General features: G+C 42.4%; 1 protein-coding gene across 1 annotated transcript in view; it reads right to left on the reverse strand.

The window, feature by feature from the left end:
- FAM171A2 (family with sequence similarity 171 member A2) overlaps nt 1-21992 on the reverse strand; it is a 59929-nt gene continuing 37937 nt past the window's right edge. Inside the window, exons 3-8 of the mRNA XM_060781205.2 lie at nt 15988-16080; nt 14448-14606; nt 14088-14264; nt 9150-9266; nt 8323-8449; nt 1-3236 (exon numbers count right to left, since the gene is read on the reverse strand). Of these exons, the coding sequence (XP_060637188.2) occupies nt 1676-3236; nt 8323-8449; nt 9150-9266; nt 14088-14264; nt 14448-14606; nt 15988-16080 (2234 nt within the window). The 3' untranslated portion in view covers nt 1-1675. The remainder of the gene's footprint in view (nt 3237-8322; nt 8450-9149; nt 9267-14087; nt 14265-14447; nt 14607-15987; nt 16081-21992) is intronic.

Genomic DNA, 21992 nt, shown 5'->3' on the forward strand with positions numbered 1-21992 from the left:
CATAATTCACCTCTACTAGAAAGCATCATTTATTATCTTCAAGTGGTGTGAAGTTGAGCTAGAAAAAAAAATCATTGCCAAAGCTCACCATCTTAAAAAAACAAAAAAACAAAAACAACCTACAACAGCCCTAATGCCTGTTTATTCCCATCTTGTTTGGTTCAAAAAAGACTCTACTTGGGGCAAGCTTGTGGCTTTCTTTCTATATATATATCACCTCCATGTTTCCTACTGGCCTGCAAGGCCTCCACAAATGCTCTCCCTGGGTACACCAGGAACTGTTCAGGAGGCACCTCAAATATTCCTCTCCTCCAGTGCATGAAGTGTGATATAAGCTATCACCCCCAATCCACCATCAGATAACCCCTCACTCCAATATTTGGTCCTGCTGATCTCCCTCTGGGATATTTGTCACCATGTTCCTAGTTGGGGCTGTTTCCCAGACTTAGCCAGTTGGTGTAGCTGGACTTACAAGCAGGGGATGTGATGACGGCCTCCATTTCCTTCAGCACGACTCCTCCCCCACCAAGCTCCCAAGTGCTACAGAGGCAAGGGATTAGAGAGAAAGGAAGATCTGAACAGCTCAGAGCAGATGGCATGTCTCCATCCCTCTGTGGGCATCCAAGGTTTCATTCACAGCTGCCTGGATGGGGAGGGTGGGAAGGAGAGGCTGAGGATGGAAGGCACTTGGAGGAGACAGAGGAGTTGCAGGCACAAGGAAAAAAAGGGGAGCAGGGGGCACAGAGATGACTCCGCTGGGGAGTTCATTTGGCAGCGAGGTCAGACAACTGACACACCTACCCATACATACACACCCTGGCTCAGACTCCCACCCACCCCCAACATACACGCATGCACACACATATGTACAGTTAGCCACACCAGTGCCCCCACTCCCCAACCCTCCCCTCCCCACTCATCTGGGCACTGTACTGCAACCCAGGACGTTGAGGGAACTGAGGCACGACAGGTAAAGACGGGCATCAGCCTAGAGCCCTTGGGCACCTGCCCCTTCCTCCCTCCAAACCATGCCACGGCTTGGAAAATCCACAGGACTGAATTTTAAAAAGGAACTGTACAATGCTGTCCTCCCCACTCACAACTGCAAGGTGGGGCTAAAGGATTCCACTAAATGCCTTCCATTTCACCTCAACTCCCAATGTGTCCGGGAAAGGGCCACTGCGAGTTCTGGCAATGCCAAGCTGGGTGGAGTGCTAAGGGTTCTTGGAACAGAACTGGAACCACTCAGTACAAGGCCTAGCCTCCTTCTATAAACTGACAGAGAATCACAGAGCAGCGAAACGTCTATTGCCACTATTACAGCCGCTGCAGTTCCTGGAGTTCCACGCTGCTTGATTCACAGTGGTTGGTGTTGGTGGAAAAGGACCTCCTTGTGACACTTTCTAACATTCCCAGGGCAAAGCAGGCATCTGGAGTGACCATAGAGCATGCTGGGAAAAGAATGAAGCATAGCTTGGCTGCCCTCTGTTTCTTTCTCTGTCCCGTTTAGTTTTGTTGTCAGACCTCTTGGGTTTCTGTTCTGCCAAGCACTTGTCTAGATGGAGAGAAGAAGAAACTGTACCAGACTTGCACAGAAAAATGCTCTCCATGGTCCTGGTGACCCACCCCACACCGTCCCACTGCGCCATGAGGATGGAGCCCATTCTCCAGTGAGCTACTTCACGTTAAAAACCATGAGGGGCCGCTCCTCACGTTTCTGCCAGGGGCTCTTCTTGTCTCCCTGGTCATCAGTCCCTTCAGAAGGGTCATTGCTGTCATCTTCTGGGCTGGTCATGGAGTCACGGCGCAGTTCGCTGTTGCTGTTACTGCTGCGTGAGCTGTTGCCACGGCTGCGCCCACGCCGTGGAATAGTAGCAGCACGGTGGTCTGTGTTCTCATCCAAGAGGGGTGTCAGTGAGTTGTCCTCCGGTGAGCAAATGGCAGTGCGGCTCTCGCTGCTGCTCGGCTCTGTGTCAGCATCGGCAAAGACAAGCTTGGAGTAAGTGGGGCCCATAGAAGGAGCTAGGCGCTCCTCTTTCAGGCGCTTGGGTGGCTTGGCTTCATTCACATCCACGCCTGAGTCCAGGCTGGCATCGTTGCTCCGGCTCCTCTCATTACCCTGGAGATCAATATAAGAATGGCGAACTTGGGAGGAACGCCCATCCAGTGACACAAACCAGGCCCGTGGGTGCTGCTTCACACCAAGCTCTATCAGCTTCTTCTCGGTCAGCGCCTGCAGCTCCCCATTCAGCTGGGCCATGGTGGATTCGTTCAGCAGCACTGGGATGGTGACTGAGCCACTGACAGACTGGGTGTGGGGCCCCCAACCCTTCCCATCACCATCTTCCCCTTGATGTTGTTGAAGCTGGAACTGTGGATGTTGCAGCTGCTGTTGGAGGAGCTGCTGCTGGCGCTGGTCCTGGGGTCCAAACTGGTGAGGGAGTCCCATCCCAGCGGAGTCCATATCGGACTGGTTTTCAGAGCTCCCTGGAGGCTGATCAGAAGGTGCCAGGCGCATGTAGTGAGCCGGAATGACAAGAGTTGGCATGACATTTCGGTACATGTTATCCTTCATGTGGTCAATAGAACCGCAGAAGATGAGTTGCCCAGGTTGACTCAGTGAGGTGGGGCGAGCAAGGTGGTCTACAGACTGTGACATCATGAATTCAGGCGGCTTGGGATCCCCTTTGTGACCCACATAATGGTCAAAGGGAGGTGGGAGAGGTGGAGGTGATGGGGGCTCCTGCATGTAACCCTTGCTGTCGTTACGCCCTTGCTTGCGTTGTGTTTCACTCATCTTGTCCTCGGCCCGTTGATGTGCATAGGCACGCTTGTAGTCCTCCAGAAGAGGGGGCTCAAGTGTGCCAGGGACATCCATGGAACGAGCTGCCTTGAGTGAGTAGCCCTCCATCCCTCGAGGATAATCTTCCTTTGGCCCCCCTCGCTGGCTCAGTGTGTCTACTGTGGAGCCCTTGCTGGTATGGCGCCCCTTCTGGTTTGATACTTGCTTAAAGAATTCCTCACGAGAGCTCTCAAATTCCCGGGATGAAGAAAAAGCTGATTTTAGAATGGGAGTGTGGACATCTGTGTCACCATTGGATGACGCTGTTTCCATGTGACTCGTGCATATGAGGTTGATCTGGGACATAGATGTAGCCTGGTCTTTCTTAGAGGCATCCAGTGCCCCAGAGAGATGAAGTTTTCTATGTTGCTGACGTGGCTTCAGACATAGCCTCCTGAAAGGGGAGAAAGAAAAGAAAAAGCACTCAGAAATCACATTTCAGTATCTGACAGTAGAAGTAGTTCAAACTCTGTGACATGGCATGGATTTTACATGGGAAATGGCTTGTGGGTTCAGCCTCCATTTGAAGGATCTCAGACAACAAGGCTGAAAAAGGCCTCACTCTGTCTTAATCCTTGGTGAGATGTTGCCGGTCAGAGAACAATAAACTGAGCTTGTCAGTAGATAGTGATAAATACTTAAATCATTATTAACCTGATAAAGCGATGTTACATTTTTGGAATCTTATATTATACAACAGGGAACGTAGAAGCAGTGACAGATTTTGTATTTCTAGGCACAAAGATGATTGCAGACACAGACAGCAGTCAGGAAATCAGAAGACGTTTACTTCTTAGGAGGAGAGCAATGACCAATCACGATATAATAGTTAAGAGTAGAGACCTCACACTGGCAATGAACATCCGCATAGTTAAAGCAACAGTATTCCCCATAGTAACCTACGGATGTGAGAGCTGAACCATAACGAAACCTGATAGATGCTTTTGAACTGTGGTTTTGTAGGAGAATTCTGAGAGTGCCTTGGACTGCAGGAAGATCAAACCTGTCCATTGTTGTTGTTCATTCATTCAGTCGTTTCCAACTCTTCGTGACCTCATGGATCATCCCACACCAGAGCTCCCTGTCAGCCGTCACCTCCCCCAGCTCCTTCAAAGTCAAGCGAGTCACTTCAAGGATCCCATCCATCCATCCTGCCCTTGGTTGGCCCCTCTTCCTTTTTCCTTCCATTTTCCCCAGCATCATTGTCTTCCCTAAGTTTTCCTGTCTTCTCATGATGTGGCCAAAGTACTTCATCTTTGCCTCTACTATCTTTCCCTCCAATGAGCAGTCGGGCTTTATTTCCTGAAGTATGGGCTGGTTGGATCTTCTTGCAGTCCAAGGCACTCTCAGAACCTTCCTCCAACACCACAGTTCAAAAGCATCTCTCTTCCTTTGCTCAGCCTTCCCTGTGGTCCAGCTCTCACATCCGTAGGTGACTATGGGGAATACCATGCTTTAACTATTAGGATCTTTGTTGCCAGTATGATGTCACTACTCTTCATTATTTTATCGAGATTGGACATTGCTCTCCTCCCAAGAAGGAAGTGTCTTCTGATTTCCTGGCTGCAGTCTGCGTCTGCACTAATCTTTGCACCTAGAAATACAAGGTCTGACATGGCCTTCACATCCATACTTCAGGAAATAAAGCCCGAGTGCTCACTGGAGGGAAAGATATTAGAGTCAAAGATGAAGTACTTTGGCCACATCATGAGAAGATAATAATAAGGAGCTCCATTGGCTGCCGTTTACCTACCGAGCCCAATTCAAGGTGCAGGTGCTTACCTACAAAGCCCTAAACGGTTTGGGACCTGCCTACCTGCATGACCGCATCTCCGTATATGAACCCATGCGCTCCCTCCATTCATCCGGAGAGGCCCTGCTCACGATTCCACCTGCGTCGCAGGCTCGTTTGGTGGGGACGAGGGACAGGGCCTTCTCTGTGGTTGCCCCTCGACTTTGGAACACCCTCCCCAAAGACATTAGACTAGCACCCACGCTGGCAGTCTTTAGGAAGAACTTGAAGACCTGGCTATTCCGATGTGCCTTTCCGGAATAGGATAACCTCCAGCACTACGTCCCAGAAGCACTTTATTAGAGCTTAAGACTCTCTGCACGTTGCACCCCAACATATCACCTCTTACACCCAGCACTTTTAACTTGTACCCTTCATTGGCCCGGCCCTGGTTTTATTGCGTAATAGTGTAATATTTTGTTGTTGTTATTGCTTATGTTTTTTTGTTGTTGTTGTTATTGCTTATGATTGTATTATATTGTTATTGTCTGTTGTTGTTGTTTGAGGCCTTGGCCTTTGTAAGCTGCATTGAGTCCTTTGGGAGATGCTAGCAGGGTACAAATAAAGTTTAATAATAGTAATAATAATAATAATAAGAAGAAGAAGAAGAAGAAGAAAAAGAAGACAGGAAAGCTTGGAGAAGAGAATGATGCTTGGGGGAAAGGAAGGAAAAAGGGTTGACCAAAGGCAAGATGGATGGATGGTATCCTTGAAGTGACTGGCTTGACTTTGAAGGGGCTGGGGGTGGCCATGACCAACAGGGAGCTCTGGCGTGGGCTGGTCCATGAGATCACGAAGAATTGGAAACGACTAAACGAATAAACAACAACAACAACAGGGAAAATGAGTATGTAGTCCACCATATCTGAAGGATGTTCAGCTAGGGGAGATTGATCCAGGATTTGTGGGTGTGCTGCTACCAAAACAAAGAATATTGGGCATCACAATAGTCCAATAGACTCAGAGATTATTTGGCTGTGCTATCTGGGGTTCAAGACTGATCAGGTTGTGGATAGTCAAGAATCATGCTGGGAATTAAAAGCCAGAGTTTGTTACAAAGTCATTCTTGATTTCCCACCTTACCCCCTCAATCATCGCAGCTCTTTCTGAATCTTTATATTTCTCAAGTAAAAGAATGAGAACATTATTTGACAAATAATTATTTGCCCCTTAAATTAATTCCAGCATTAGTTCCTGTGACATTAATCACGTCAATCAGGGTAGAGAGTGATGAATGTAACCCCTTCTCAGAACATGAATGAGCTAAGTATGAAACCTTCTGATTTCTAAAATGAAATGTGGTGGACTTTAGTGTGCCCGGAATCTCAAACCTCTGACAAAGATAGACTTTCCTCTCCACACTGCAAGCTGCATGTATGGCTGATTTCCTCAAAGTTGCAGGACAAGCCCTGTCCAGAGAATGAAGGAGATGAGAGGGGAATGGAACTGAGCCATGACTAATCGCCCACAAAGGCTGTCTGACATTTTGCTACAACTGATGTAAAAGTGCTTGCAACAGCTGTCAAATTCCAGGGACTATTCCTGAAATCCTCTGCTCAGCTGCTTTTCCCTCAAGCTCAGACTGGCTACAACTGATTGAAAAGTAAAACAAACCAGCAAATAAACGCTGATTGCTCCAGTTCCCACAAATAATACTTGGAAGAGAGATTTTGTTACTCCAGTTTCAAAAACATGCAACAAAGTCTAATGCAGTGTTTGTGGCAGGAGGTGGGGCTTGAACTCAAGTCTCCTAGACCAAATTGTTAATTACACAACCCAACAAGAAACCTTGTTTTTCTTAGTGTCTTGGTTTTTTTGTCCAGTTCCTGATGTTATTTATTTATTTATTTATTTATTTATTTGCAACATTTATATGCCACCCTTCTCATCCTGAAGGGGACACAGAGCGGCTTAGAATATATATATATACATACAATATATCATATTATTAGCATAGTACAATATCAGTATTAAATATTACTATATTGTATTATACCATTATATTGTAGTACTAGCTGTACCCACCACGCATTGCTATGGCCAACCTTCCCTCCCTCTTTCTCTCCTTCTTTCTTTCTTTCTTTCCTTCTTTCTCTCTTTCTCTCTCTCTCCTTCCTTCCTTCCCTCTTTCCCCCCTTCTTTCTTCCTTCTCTACCTGTTTCTTTTCTCACTTACTTTGCTCTTTGGTTCTATCCTTCCTTGTCTCTTTCTTTCCTTCCTTCATTCCCTCCCTTTTCTCTCTTTCATTCCTTCTCTCCTTCCTTCCCTCTTTCACTTTTTTATTTCATTCTCTCCTTCCTTCCTTCTCTACCATTCTTTCTTTTCTTCTCTCCTTCTTTCCCTCCCTCCTTCTTCCTTCCTTCGCCCTTTTTATGTATGTGTTTTGTGTGTGCATATATCTGTGTATATATTTCTGAATATATTTGTGTATATGTGTATATATGTGTGTTTGTGTACATATATGGTTTTGCGCATGCACTGTAATGTAATTTTTGTTTTTTTGGCTTTTCAAGTCCCTTCCGCTGTATTTTACAGTGTTTTTATGAGTGATGGTCACTTATAAGCCCAATAGGTGTATTTGTGTCCAAATTTGGTGTCAATTTGTCCAGTGGTGTTTGAGTTATGTTAATCTTACAAACAAACATTACATTTTTATTTATATAGATTATTAGTAATATAATGGTTTATTAGTAATATTATTAGTAATATAATAATTAGTAATAATAATTAGTAATATTATTAATAAACCTACACTGGACAAACTGCATAACCTCTAGTTTCTGAGATGGTTATCATGTTTCTTTACAGGCAAGCAAATGGCAGTATATGGTATATGATGGGGAAAATGGGTGCCTTATTTGTAATCAGCAGGTCAAATATAACCAGAAACAGGTCTAACATCTGAGGCACCAAAATATGTGCTGGCCAGTGTTGTCCCAATGATAGACACTCATATAAACTGTCTAAATTCCAAACAAAATAAAATTAGAACAACTAAAATATGCAGCTTTTCGAATGTGTTAAAAGATTTCAATGCATGGGTGAAGAAAATGCAGCCCACATGTCACCTGTAACTCCAATATTGTTTATGCAACCCCAACGACTGCTGCTTTGTTTTCTTTGGGGGGAGGCAGGGGACAGTTCCATCTTGTCTCCTATTTATGTCATCACTTGGGGACCCCTCCCTCAGCACCAACTGCCGCTCTGGGCCAGAGTGAAGAGAGAGGGGGCCAGGGGATAGTTCCACCTTGTCTCCTGTGCTATTATAATAATATAATGTAATGTAATGTAATATATTGTATATACGTATAATATTTATAATATTATAATGTAATGCAATATAAAACTAATAATAATATAATATTATAATTATATATTTATGTTATTACTAATAATATTACAATATAATGGTATAGTACAATATAGTAATATTTAATACTGATATTGTACTATGCTAATAATATAATATATTGTATGTATATATAGCTTGTAAGCCACTCTTGAGTCCCCTTTGGGGTGAGAAGGGTGGCATATAAACTTAAATAAATAAATAAATAAATTTGGAGTTGGGGGTACAGCAGGAAGTCTAGCTGGATCTCAGGATGTTATCCGTTCCTGCTTTAGAGCTAGGAATGGAGTTGGAGATGGTAGGAAAATAGTGGAGAAAAGAGACAGCAATGACACTCACCTGCAATAGTAGATAAGCAAGCAAAGCAGAATGAGGACCAGCAATGCCAGGGCACCCAGGATAGTAAGCAGGAAGATGGTGTGGTAGGTGGCAATGTCTTTAATGCCCAATGTGCCACTTCCAAGCCCTGCAAAGAAGGTAACTCTTAAGACAGAACAGTGTTGCATTCCACTTCCTCTCCCTTTCCCCATAACCTGGAAGCTTAAGTTACGTATTTATCTATTATGGCTACTTATAGAATACCTTTAATCTCAGCACAAGTGATAATAAAATGCCATGAATACACATATAGGTTGAATACCCCTTATCCAAAATGCTTGGGAACAGAAGCATTTGGGATTTCAGATTTTTCTGGGATTTTGGAATGTTTATATTTGCATATATGTACAATACCTCTATCTGCACATTTTTCTTTTTATTACTACTGTAAATCAAATCATAAAATGATTTAAAAAATTCAAAACAGTACAATATTAATTCAGTATTTTAAAAGAAAATTTAAGCACAGAAGACTGTTTTCTTCATATTCTTTCTGCCTTTTCCCGGAGCCTCGTAATCCTAGCTTTACTTGTTTTTGAGACACGAAATATTTTCCCCCAAATGTATTGCCCAGGGCAGATCAGATTTGGAAGAACTGGCTGTAATTATTCAATAGTTATGGAAAAAGCACCCAATACACACTCAGATCAGGAAATCTTGATCCCTCAAATAACACACTTCAAACATTTTCCACAGTTAAACGGAAAATGTACATTCATAGATCTGTGACAGGTTTCTTGACAGTTCCCCAGCAAAGCCCACAAGAGGCTTTGCAATAGTGATCATACCATTTGTTGGAGACAGCATGGCAGCTGCCCAATAACCCAGCTGCGGAGAGACAAATGTCCAGTAAAGCTGGTTCCCGTCCTTGCGGATGAGGCCAGTCCCATTCCGGATCCACAGACCTGAAAGAAGAGAGAACTACTCAATCAACCTGCTACCCAAAGGAAGAGCAGACATTTACTAACCCTAACATAAGAAATACTTTCACAATCTCTTTATGTTGCACATCGTAGTTATGGAGTAAACTGCTCTGAAGCATGGACCAACCTAAATTAAAATTGAATCCAGACAAGACAGAGGTCCTCTTGGTCAGTCGAAAGGCCAAACAGGCCATGGGTTATAGCCTGTGTTGGATGGGGTTGCACTCCCCCTGAAGACGCAAGTTCGAAGCTTGGGAGTGATCCTCGATTCATCGCTGAGCCTGGAACCCCAGGTCTCGGCGGTGGCCAGGGGAGCTTTTGCACAACTAAGACTTGTGCACCAGCTGCGCCCGTACCTTGGGAAGTCTGACTTGGCTACAGTGGTCCACGATGTAGTACAGTGGTTCTCAACCTGGGGTCCCCAGATGTTTTTGGCCTACAACTCCCAGAAATCCCAGCTAGTTACCAGCTGTTAGGATTTGTGGGAGTTGAAGGCAAAAAGCATCTGGGGACCCCAGGTTGAGAACCACTGCTCTGGTACATCCCGAATAGATTACTGCAACAGATTACCTGTCCGAATGTATTCTCCCCTATGAACCATCAAGGACGTTAAGATCTTCAGGAGAGGCCCTGTTCTCAGTCCCACCACCTTCGCAAGCGTGTTTGGTTGGAACAAGAGACAGGGCCTTCTCTGTGGTGACCCCTCGGCTATGGAACTCTCTCCTGAGCGAGATTAGATCTGCCCCCTCTCTCTTGTCCTTCAGGAGGCTAGTGAAATCCTGATTGTGGAATGAAGAATTCCCAGAATAATGGCTGAGACTGGTTACAGACCAAAGTGAGTGACCACATATGCGGACTGAGTTGAACATGATTTTACCTTGGCGATTTGGTATATATGTATTTTAATCTTGTATTGTTGTATGATGTTTTAACTTGTATTAGTAGCATTGAATCCTTGCTGTAAGCTGGTCTGAGTCCCTCTATGGAGGTGAGAAGATGGGGATAGAAAAGTTTTAAATAAATAAATAATAAATAAATGCGCTCTACGTGGTGCTGCCTTTGAAGACGGTTCGGAAACTTCAGCTAGTCTAACGGTCGGCAGCCAGACTACTAACTAGGGCGACATACAGGGAACATACCACCCCCCTGTTGTGCCAACTCCACTGGTTGCCGGTCCACCTCCGAGCCCAATTCAAAGTGCTGGTTCTGATCTATAAAGCTCTATATCAGTGGTTCTCAACCTGTGGGTTCCCAGGTGTTTTGGCCTACAACTCCCAGAAATCCCAACCAGTTTACCAAATGTTAGGATTTCTGGGAGTTGAAGGCCAAAACATCTGGGGACCCACAGGTTGAAAACCACTGCTCCAACTGGTTCTGGCCCAGTTTTCCTTGTCTGAACCCATCCACCCCTACGTCCCACCTTGAAACCTAAGATCATCTGGGAAGGCCCTGCTCTTGCTCCTGTCAACAGCACAAATGCGCCTGGCGGGGACGAGAGACAGGGCCTTCTCGGCGATGGCCTATTGAACACACTCCCAACTGAGGTAAGATCGGCCACATAGCTTTTCAAAAGAAATTAAAGGCATGGTTTTGGGACCAGGCTTTTGGACAATAGATGCAAGTAGCACTTTAAAGGGATGTGACGGGAACGTTGATATGGCTGATGAGACTGTTGTATAGTTTTAATGACGGCTTATATATTGCTAATTATGCTTTTAATTACTGTAATTGTTATGTAATGGCTTCGTAACGGGGCCCATTGTAAGCCGCCCTGAGTCCCCCTTCGGGAGGTTGAGAAGGATGCGATAAAAAATGCCAGAAATAAATAATAAATAAAATGTTGTTGCACAGGAGAGCACAAGTACAAAAGTGACTGTGCCCAATGTGGTCCTCAGAGTACCCCTGACCCTAAAAAATCCATCCTATTCCAATTAACACAGTCTTTCACTTATATTAAATTAGAGCAAGTGTTGTGTATGTCGCTATTGAAATAACCTTTCAGCTATGACTGACGGTCCTAAACTGCAAATACTAATATGAGAGACTCAACGGCAGAAACACAAATCCAGCAGCCATCTCGTAACACTTCCATTATCAACAAGAGCTTCCTCCTGGGAGCATTGTCTCTCCATACCAGGCTTCCATCTGCAGGCATGGCAATGTTCTTGCCTGACTCAGAATTCCCACTAATGGGTTTTTATTTTAAAATATAAGCACTTAGAGGATTTTATGGCCATAAAGAAATGCCTAGAATCCAAAGACACAGAAGAGATGTTTCAGTTCTGAAACTGGTTATTGTGCCTCCTGCTGTAGCATTACCCAAACAAAGCTATTGGGAAAACCAGGAATCTCCACAGGCTTTTGGAAGTGTGACTCTTTTGGAGATTAATTGGCATTCACACTATTTGGCGAGGCCCTGCTCTCGATCCCACCTTTGTCGCAGGCGCGCCTGGCGGGGACGAGAGACAGGGGCTTCTCAGTGGTGGCTCTTGGGCTATGGAACTCCCTCCCAAGGGATATTAGATTGTCCCCCTCCCTAGTGACATTCTGAAAAAAATAAAAACTTAGCTTTTTGAACTAGCCTTTGAAAACGCAATGTAGTGGATGAGTATGGAATCCAGGAAAGAATGAGCATGGAACAGCTTAACAATATCTTTGGAAAATGAGCTAATAGGAAGTTACTGGTGTTTTTATGCTTTTTATGCTTAATGTGTGTTAATTGTTTTTAATTTTGTTTTAATTTTGTTTATATTAATTGTGGCATCGAATCGTGCCAGGGTAATTTATTTACAGTATTTATATACCGCCTTTCTCACCCCTGGGGGGACTCAAAGCAGTTAACACATAAATAATGGCAAGATTCAATGCCTTACATTGGGCACCGATACAATACCAATACAAACAATTACAATAGTAAAACCACAATTAAACATAAATCACAATTAAAACAATACATCAAGCATTAAAACAATAAGCCGCCTTCAGTCGCCTTCGGGCTGAGAAAGGCAGCAAATAAATGCATCTTTTGGGAAAATATGACCTTGTTAGGGATTGTAATCTTTTTGTAAAGTATGATCTTTCCGAGAAGAGTTAAAAACTCACTTGAGTCAATTTTCTCCTTAGTGGTAAATATCCACTAGCATACATGCAAGGCAAATTATGTTTCTCAGTTGTTAGACTGATATACCTAGTTATCTCTATGAACTGTTAGGAACAAAGATATGCCAATGCATAAAATATATAGCAGATCTTTAGAAGTGTTATTTAGGTTGCCCAAAATATATATATCTACTCTCCCACAAAATATATTGGTTTTAAAACATGCTCTCAAGAGACCAAAAAAGTAGTCTTAGTTAAAAGTTAACATAGTTGATGTACTTACAAACGTCAGGCATTTAACATACATCTACATTGCTTATTGGTTTCATGTTAACTGACTAATACATCAACTTCTGTACTATACTTCGGATTCAGACAGACTCGTATATTAACTAACATATCTCACTGTCCTACAAATTTTCAGTTTTTCTCAGTTATGGAAACGAAATGTGCCGTTTCTTAATAAATTTAACATACTGAATTCAAATATAATAATTAAATGTGTTAATTGGCTCTGGTTTTTATGCAACAGCTATTTCAATTTTCTCCACAATAGGTAATTTGTTAATATTATGATAATGCGCCTAACCTTACTGCATGTATATAAACCGTGAATATTTACTAAATTTTAGTCAAATTATATTGCCAATAGTTTATACATGAGAAATATTTATTTAATTAGTATGTTGTTTATGTTTGTGCAGCAAGAAACTATATTAGTAGGCCTAAGGCAGTTGAAAAGTCTGAAAGTTTAAATGTCGCTTTAATCGTGACTTTAGTTTTTATCCTGTTTGCTTCTCTTGACTTTTCTTTTGTATTCAAGGAAAGGATTGTCTCTTACAATGCTCCAGCAGTAGTCTGACAGAATTGACGGAGTCCATTTGCCTTGATATCTTTTTTCCATAGTGCTTTATTTACACACGTGCGAGGCATAACTACAGTAAAAAGAACAATGTAAAACGATGTTTAACGATACTGTCACAGTCTTCAACTGACTGACCCTCACCGTTCAAAAGTCTGGCCTTATATAGGGCTTTCTGGCTTTTGCACACGGCGCTAATACTGCGTCATCAAACTTTCTAGAGTATTCTAGAATTTTCCATAGTGTAAGTCGCAACATGCATTTTTTCAACCATACGTGATCACGTGATTGCTTATATCATAAAAACTAGAGCCAATATACATTTTTAAATGTCATTTTCATTTTCAGCACCCCAAAATCATAAAAGAACAACTATTTTCAGGCCCGAAACTTTTTCTCCGTCGAACAGTGTCTCTGTAGCGTATGGACTATACTCCTGCTCTAACCGACATCAACAGACTTAACTGACTTCTAACTTCCAACTGAATCAAGGCTTAACTGACTTAACTGATTCCAACTGACTTCTGATTCAAATGGATTCTAAAATGGAGTCTCACTCTGAACATTCTATGATCAGTCACATGGTCTGTAGTCCCTCCCACAACCTCTAACAACATAGAGTTAAGAGGAAAAACTGCATGCCAATATATACACACAATATAGTAAGCAATCTCCATGATAAACATAACAAATAACTAGTATAGGAGGCTTGTGGAATGTTGCTATTTCCAACAAAACCAACATTTCTCCTTGCCTTGTATGCCACTGATTATAGACATCAATTTTGATTCAGCAGTTATAGTAGTGTAATAATAGATTTGCAAGGACCCCCATATACTGACCGCTCTTGAGGTCAAAGCGCCAGGCTGGCACACTGGTAGTGGTTGCAGCAGCTGTGTCTGGAGGTAGTGGGATAGAGAGATGGACGGAGTCTGAGAGCTGGACCTCGGTCCCATTGCCAGTGAAAAGGTGAACGCTGACTGCAACGATGGGCACCAGCTCCAACCAGGTGTTATTGCCTATGGAAAAGTAAAAAAATATATATATTGAAAAGTTATCCCTACCAACATGATAATATCCACATAAGAATGTTCTAATAATATTCAAAGGTTCCATTTGGTGTTCCCAAGTCAGTTACCAGAGGGTGAGCCATGTCCAACCCACATATCTCACCCTGACAGTTCCTGATTCCAGTGCCTTACCATTGCCATTGCTTTCAGCTCCGATGAAGGATGGGAATCCTCTCATGTCTGGCCCACTGCTGGCGGCGGTCAGAGAGGCTGACAGTTGACTATACGTGGAGCTGCGGGGCAGGCGGGCAGACTTGCGCTGGAACTGTGCCCATGGTTGGCTTTTAGCTCCTGCAACAGTCGAGAATGCCGCCTTTTAACTCAGTTTGGAAGCACTCAAAAGGATGTAGTTCAGCCTGATTCTATCAGTACTGCGAAGCCTTACATTCTGCTTTCAATACTAGGCCTCAGTTCTTGGATATGTGATGTTATCATGTGCGAAACTTTCTCTGAAGATATACAATCTGTTTTCCCTTATCACTCCTTAACCTTGGGTTAATGCATTCAACACATAGGCTCTACAGAATTAAAAAAATAACTGTCAAGTGAGTTTAAGTTTTGTCTTCAAAGTGGAAGAATGTCAAAATGCTTGAAAAAAAGATGTGGAAATTGGTACTTCTTATAGAAATTATCTCAGAATTTGTATTTTTCTTTTTGCTTACATTTTTATTGTAATGAAAAACAAAAAAAAATGAAAGGAAGATTTTTTTTCTTTAACATCGAAAGAGGGAGAACATTTTAATTCCAAGAAAGTTGGAAATAATAGGAGAGAAAAGAACCAGATAAAAGAAAGAGAAGAAGAAAAAACTAAAAAATAGAAAAAATAAAATATTGGTTGACTTCCATCTAATCTTCGGTGGTCGTTTAGTCTTTCTTCGGTATTATCATTTCTGTGGTAACTCGTCTGCTTCCCCTTTGTCCCCTATATGTCCTCTTGTGATCTTTTCTCTTCAAATTATACTGTCTATTTTCAATTGTTTAAAACAGGGGTCCTCAAACTTTTTAAACAGAGGGCCAGGTAACAGTCCCTCAAACTGTAGGAGGGCCGGATTATAATTTGAAGGAAAAAAAATGAATGAATTCCTATGCACGTTGAACATATCTTATTTGTAGTGTAAAACACTTGAAAACAATACAATAATTAAAATGAGGAACAATGTTAACAAATATAAACTTAGTATTTCAATGGGAAATGTAGGCCTGCTTTTGGCTGATGAGATAGGATTGTTGTTGTTATGTGCTTTCAAGTTGTTTCAGACTTAGGTTAACCCTGAGTGAGGACCGGGTAAATGACCTTGGAGGGCCGCATCCGGCCCCCGGGCCTTAGTTTGAGGACCCTGATTTAAAGTATTCCTTAACCAGGTCCCAAGAATTGGCATTTTTAAGTATTTGTATTCTATATAAACAACCTTGGGCTCACAAGGACATTTTACAGTTAAAGAAAGCATGAGAAGCATTGTTCAAGCTCAGTGAACCTCAAGCTTTCTGATGTGGGGGAAGAGCAGTCTTCCTCCTCTGCGTGGCAGGGACTAGTGCCACATTTGTGTTCCCTAGCTACAGTTGTTTCTTTTTATTTTCCCCATTCAAAGAGATGAGTGCTAGATACACTCTGATATGCTAAGAAGAAGATGTCCACCACATATCTTTTGTGCAGATGGATCTTAGCACTTACCTGGAGAACCAAGAAGGATCTGCACCAGGTCATCATAGAGGATAAGTGTTGCAGGACGTTCTGGGAGCAGATAGAGGCTGACAGAAGCATAGACTGCAAAGGGTAATGGAGAGAAAAGTAAAAGGGAGGGGCAGAGAGAGAGAGAATAAAGTTATTTTAAGATCTTTGGAAGTGCTGTGTTTAATTCATGAGACAGACTGCTTTAGAGAAACTGCTCCTTAAGGCTTTGGAGAAGCAGCTGTTGAAAAGGAAACTTGGAAAAATATAATGCGTACATTGCTCTGGATATAGGTTTTCAAGGGGTTAGGGATTTCAACTCCCAGATGATCCAACTAGGTTGGCCAACACTTAGGATTTCTGGAAGCTGAAGTTCAGAACCTCTTGAAGACCAAAGGTTGGGAACTACTCTTCCAGATCATGATCCTAAACTTAGACATAATAACACTATTGATTTATTTATTTATGACATTTATATGCCGCCCTTCTCACCCCGAAGGGGACTTAGAGTGGCTTACAAGATACATACAATATATTACATTATTAGCATAGTTCAATACCAGTATTTTATATTACTACATTGTACTGCACCATTATATAGTAATATTACATGTAATATAAAATGTATTATAATATTCTATTAGTATTATTATTATATTGTATTACATTATAAATATTACATGCATATACAATATATTATATTATATTAAGTTATATTATATTATATTATATTATAAGTAAAGCACGGGAGACAAGATGGAACTGTCTTCAACTGTAGCCCCCTCTCTCTTCACTCTGGCCCAGAGCAGCAGTTGGTGCCGGGTTTTTTTTTTTGGGGGGGGGGTGATCCCAAGTGATGATATAGGCAGGAGACAAGATGGAACTGTCTTCTGCCCCCCCCTTCACTCTGGCCAGAGCAGCAGTTGATGCTGGGGGGCTCCCAACTGATGGTATAGCCAGGAGACAAGATGGAACTGTATCCTGCCTCCCTCTCTCTTCAATCTGGCCCAGAGCAGCAGTTGGTGCTGGGGGGGGGGGGCGCTCCCAACTGATGATATAAGCAGGAGACAAGATGGAACTGTCTCCTGCCCCACTCTCTCTTCACCCTGGCCAGAGCAGCAGTTGGTGCGGGGTGGGGGGGCTCCCAACTGATGATATAGGCAGGAGACAAGATGGAATTGTCTTCTGCCCCCTCTCTCTTCAATCTGGCCCAGAGCAGCAGTTGGTGCTGGGGGGGGGGGGCGCTCCCAACTGATGATATAGGCAGGAGACAAGATGGAACTGTCTCCTGTCTCCCTCTCTCTTCACTCTGGCCCAGAGCAGCAGTTGGTGCTGAGGGCCCCCCAACTGATGATATAGGCAGGAGACAAGATGGAACTGTCTCCCCCCCCCCCTTCTCTCTTCACACTGGCCCAGAGCAGCTAATGCTAGTTTAGAGCCCAAACACTGATTGGCGCTATCAAATGTGTAACAAGCAGCCTTCATAAATTCAAACATCATGCAGATTCATACACACAAGGGCACGTACCCTATCCTCTACCTTCTGTTTACAATACAGTTTGCACAAATCACAGAATGCAAAACTACTCTGGACCATGGCTTCCAATTCTGTTTTGCTAGCAAAACCAGTTTGCGAGTTCAGACATCACATCAAATTGAAGCTCAGTTTATTTTTAATGCAAGGCTCGATGTGCTGTTTGATCTGAGCCATCACATGTGTCTAACTTGCTGATGTATTATTCATTAGCAGGAGGGATCTGCTTGCTATTTGTTTTCCATCTCATTTCCACCAGCAAATTCTTACTGTATTTATTGTTAGCAGTATAGGTCCCATTTAGTGGGTGAGGAGCTTAATGGAAATATAAATGGTGGATCGGGAATACTTATTGTACTTGTAATAATTACTGATCATGATGCTCCAATAATTATAGTACTGAAATAGCTCCATCATGAGCTAGTACAAATCATAACAAAAAACAATGTTTGATATGCAAAACTTGATTAAATCTTACTTGGAACATTCCCTGTCCACTGAGCAGGAGTAGTCCTGGGCAGTTTTAAATCACTCTTGACACACTCACTTTATGATGTTTCATGCTGATTTGTACTTCTGCAAAACCTGGGATTCCCACATGTCTGCTGATGCTTCCTTGTTGTGTGTGTACGGTTTAGATCAGGGGTCCTCAAACTTTTTAAGCAGAGGGCCAGGTCACAGTCCCTCAAATTATTTGAGGGCTGGATTATAATTTGAAAAAAGCATGAATGAATTACTATGCACGCTGCACATATCTTATTTGTAGTGCAAAAACACTTAAAATAATACAATAATTAAAATGAAAAACAATTTTAACAAATATAAACTGATTAATATTTCAATGGGAAGTGTGGGCCTGTATAACGATAGCAGGAGGGTAGTAGTAAGATTTTTAATTGGTTTATCAGACAAGGAAAAATATATAAAATAATCCCAACGCTGCTCACCAAATTATAAAGAACCACACCGCTGCTCAGCCAAATTATAATGATGACACTACCACTACAGACTAGCTCGCCAAAATATAGAGGGAGAATAGTTGTCGAACCAACTGAATATTTAAAAGCTAGGTACTGGGAACCACAGGAAATGAGAGACTTAAAATGATTTTTAAAAAGATATCCGCTGCCACCATATTACTAATAAACAGGTTGAGTTTATGTTGAGAGATTATTCAGTAACACACCCTGTGTCACTATAGGTTTCTTAGAGGCTGTTAAAAGATGATTTGAATAACACTTTGACCACAAAGGTATTCACACTGAGGCTGATGTAAGTTGATAAAAATAACAAGAACTTTTATTGAACAGACTTGAATATTTCAGGTACAAATGCTTGATGGTTTAAGTAAAACTCTGGCATACAAAGCTTGTGGTTATGTTTGAGAAGAGATCTTAAAACTTCTGGGTTAGAAGTCTTAAAGGTTTCAACACAGAAAATTACTTCAGGAAATGAATCTCTGAAAGTAACTCCCACAAAAATTCCCCTTAGGAATCTAGCCAAAACCGGAACTAGCCTTCCTTAGGAAAAGAACAGACCACTAACAGGGTTCTGCTTCACACAGTATTCTAGCTATATTTCTCTATAGCTACCCTGAATACTAATCGCAAGACTGACCCAAAGTTCTTCTTCAAAACCCCCAACTGCTCTTGCTAACACCCTTTCCAAGCTACAACTCTCAACTCGCAAACTGGAAACTCCAGCCTCAGTTTAAAAGTCGCTTTTTTCCTTCAGATCACTTAGGCTCTACCCCCATCGTTCCAACCAATCCTAGCCTTCTGTTTTCCCCTCCAAGACTAGAACATGCCCCCTTTAGGCAAACCTAACCTATGATGGCGTCTCCCTGTCTCCCTTCTCCAAAATAAATGTTGTGGCTTCACCAGGCCTACTCTCCTAGGCCTAAGCTAGCTTGCCCAGATAAGGGATTCATTACAGCCCGCTTTTGGCTGATGAGATAGGATTGTTATTGTGTACTTTCAAGTAGTTTCCGACTTAGGTTAACCCTGAGCAAGGGCCAGGTAGATGACCATGGAGGGCCGTATCTGGCCCTCAGGCCTTAGTTTGAGGATCCCTGGTTTAGAAAATCTGGGGATCCATATCCAGATGGTTGCATTTGCTCCAAGAGTATATCAATCTTCTCTCAAGCCAGAGATGTCAGCCTAAACCTTCCATCACTACACCAGGGCTGGGGTTAATACAGTTTGCAGTCTAACATATTTGGAGGATGATGGATTGGGGGAGACTGGTATATGCTTACGATGGTGTTGAAATGTGGTAAGCATAATTTAAGTCTTACACAGTAACTTGATCTAAAAAATCTGACCGCTGCAAACAGTTTTAAAATCTGGAACATTTTAGCATCCGGGGAACAAAAGATATAGCAACAATAAAAAATATTTCTTGGCATTGGAATATGACAGTGTTCATTCTGGGTAGCAAGAAACTATGTTGAACTGAATTATTTTATCAGTCTTTCAGTGAAGTAATGAACCAGACTCCAGAGGAAATTACTAGTGCTTATGACTTACTCATTGTTATATCATGAGTCCCAAGTCTGCTTAATATAAAACAAGTGTGCCTATTTTCTCCTCCTTGCAAAATATGGAACAACATATAAACTCATATATTTAAACATTCTACAGACCAATGAGAGGTTTGTCTTCTATATCTAGGGATTCATTTGACATATTTTCCACATTTGGGGACAAGATAGTATTATCTCAGACCTTACTGGCTAGTAGTTTCAGAAATAGCTTAGATTTGCAATCCCCTTTGTTTAGCACATTGCTTGAGAAATCTGAATAGTTTCACTAATATACTTCTCAAAGTGTCTGCGCATGGGATGTTCATAAGCAACAGCACTGAGAGTCTGGGGAGAATTCTTTTTCCCATTTGTCCAAAACTCACAAGGTTTCAGAGAAGGAAGAAAAGAAAATAGATTAAATTTCTAGGAGGCTGACTCTGGTAAAATCTTTACATAAGCTCCGCAGAAGCTAACTGTGCAGTAATGATAAGTTGGTTAGCCTAGGACTTTGAGAGATTACTCTTTAAGTATATTGACAGAACAGCCAACTGTACACATTTGGCTGCCTGGGGCAAAAGGCCCTTTACAGTCCATTCTCCCTGCAGAAGCTCACTGGAGAGTCGACTCTCACTTGAAAACTAGCAATAGTCCCATTTTCTGTTGCACTTGAAGACAGCAAGTTTGCTTACGAGATGCAAGCCAGATTGCATAACACTCAACACTTATCTTCCAACACCTTACCACTGGTTATTCACCACTACTTAGCTACCTGATGAAACAAATGCTGCAATGCAGCAGCATCTATACATGTGAGGTGGACTCAAAAACAAAAATGCATGCATATGCACACAAATACACAAGTATTTTATTTTATTTATCGTTTCAGGAGTGAACCAAAACAGTTGTATTGCATTAAAAACATGCAAACAAACAAACAAAACACAAAGTTTGCAGACTTGGTATTCTATTAAATGTCCTTTGACCAGTAGCTGGCCACTTGGAGTGCCTCTGGTGTTGCTGCAAGAAGGTCCTCCATTGTGCATGTGGCAGGGCTCAGGTTGCATTGCAGTAGGTGGTCTGTGATTTGCTCTTCTCCACACTCGCATGTCGTGGATTCCAATTTGTTATTTTACTTAAGTGATATTTGTCTTGACTGTTCTAATGTAGCACAAATCCTATGTAAAATCATACTACGTATTTTTGACATTAATATTGAAATCTGAAATATATACAGAAAGTCTTTACTTCCTTAAAGTTGGCTCTGCATCTCATGGTGCCAGAGCACAGTCTGTTCACTGCCTTCCAAGTTGCCCAGTTTTCTGTGTGCCCAGGAGGGAGTATCTCATTTGGTACCAGCCACTGACTGAGGTTCTGGGTTTGAGCCTGCCACTTTTGGACTCTTGCTTGCTGAGGTGTTCCAGCGAGTGTCTCTGTAGATCTTAGTAAACTATTTCTTGATTTAAGTCGTTGGTGTGCTGGCAGATACCCAAACAGGGGATGGGCCGGAGATGTCACTGTCTTGGTCCTTTCACTATCGGTCCTTTCACCAGCGGATGTCAGGTGGTGCAATACTGGCTAAACTGTGTAATTTCTCCAGTGCTGTAGGGTGCAGACACTCTATGATAATGCGGCATGTCTCATTGAGAGCCACATCCACTGTTTTAGCGTGGTGAGATGTGTTCTACACTGGGCATGCGTACTCAGCAGCAGAGTAGCATAGCGCAAGGGCAGATGTCTTCACTGTATCTGGTTGTGATCCCCAGTTTGTGCCAGTCAGTTTTATTCAGGCAGTGCTTCTTGTAGGTCAGAGCACGGTCCAGTGTAATTCCCGGGTATTTGGGTGTGCTGCAGTGCTCCAGTGGGATTCCTTCCCAGGTAATCTTCCGAGTTCAAATACACAAGTGAAATGCCTAAAGGAGTTCATGGCTGGTACCTGCAACCTCCCTATAA

Source organism: Anolis sagrei, chromosome 6 (genome assembly GCF_037176765.1).
Source record: "Anolis sagrei isolate rAnoSag1 chromosome 6, rAnoSag1.mat, whole genome shotgun sequence".
Classification (NCBI taxonomy): domain Eukaryota; kingdom Metazoa; phylum Chordata; class Lepidosauria; order Squamata; family Dactyloidae; genus Anolis; species Anolis sagrei.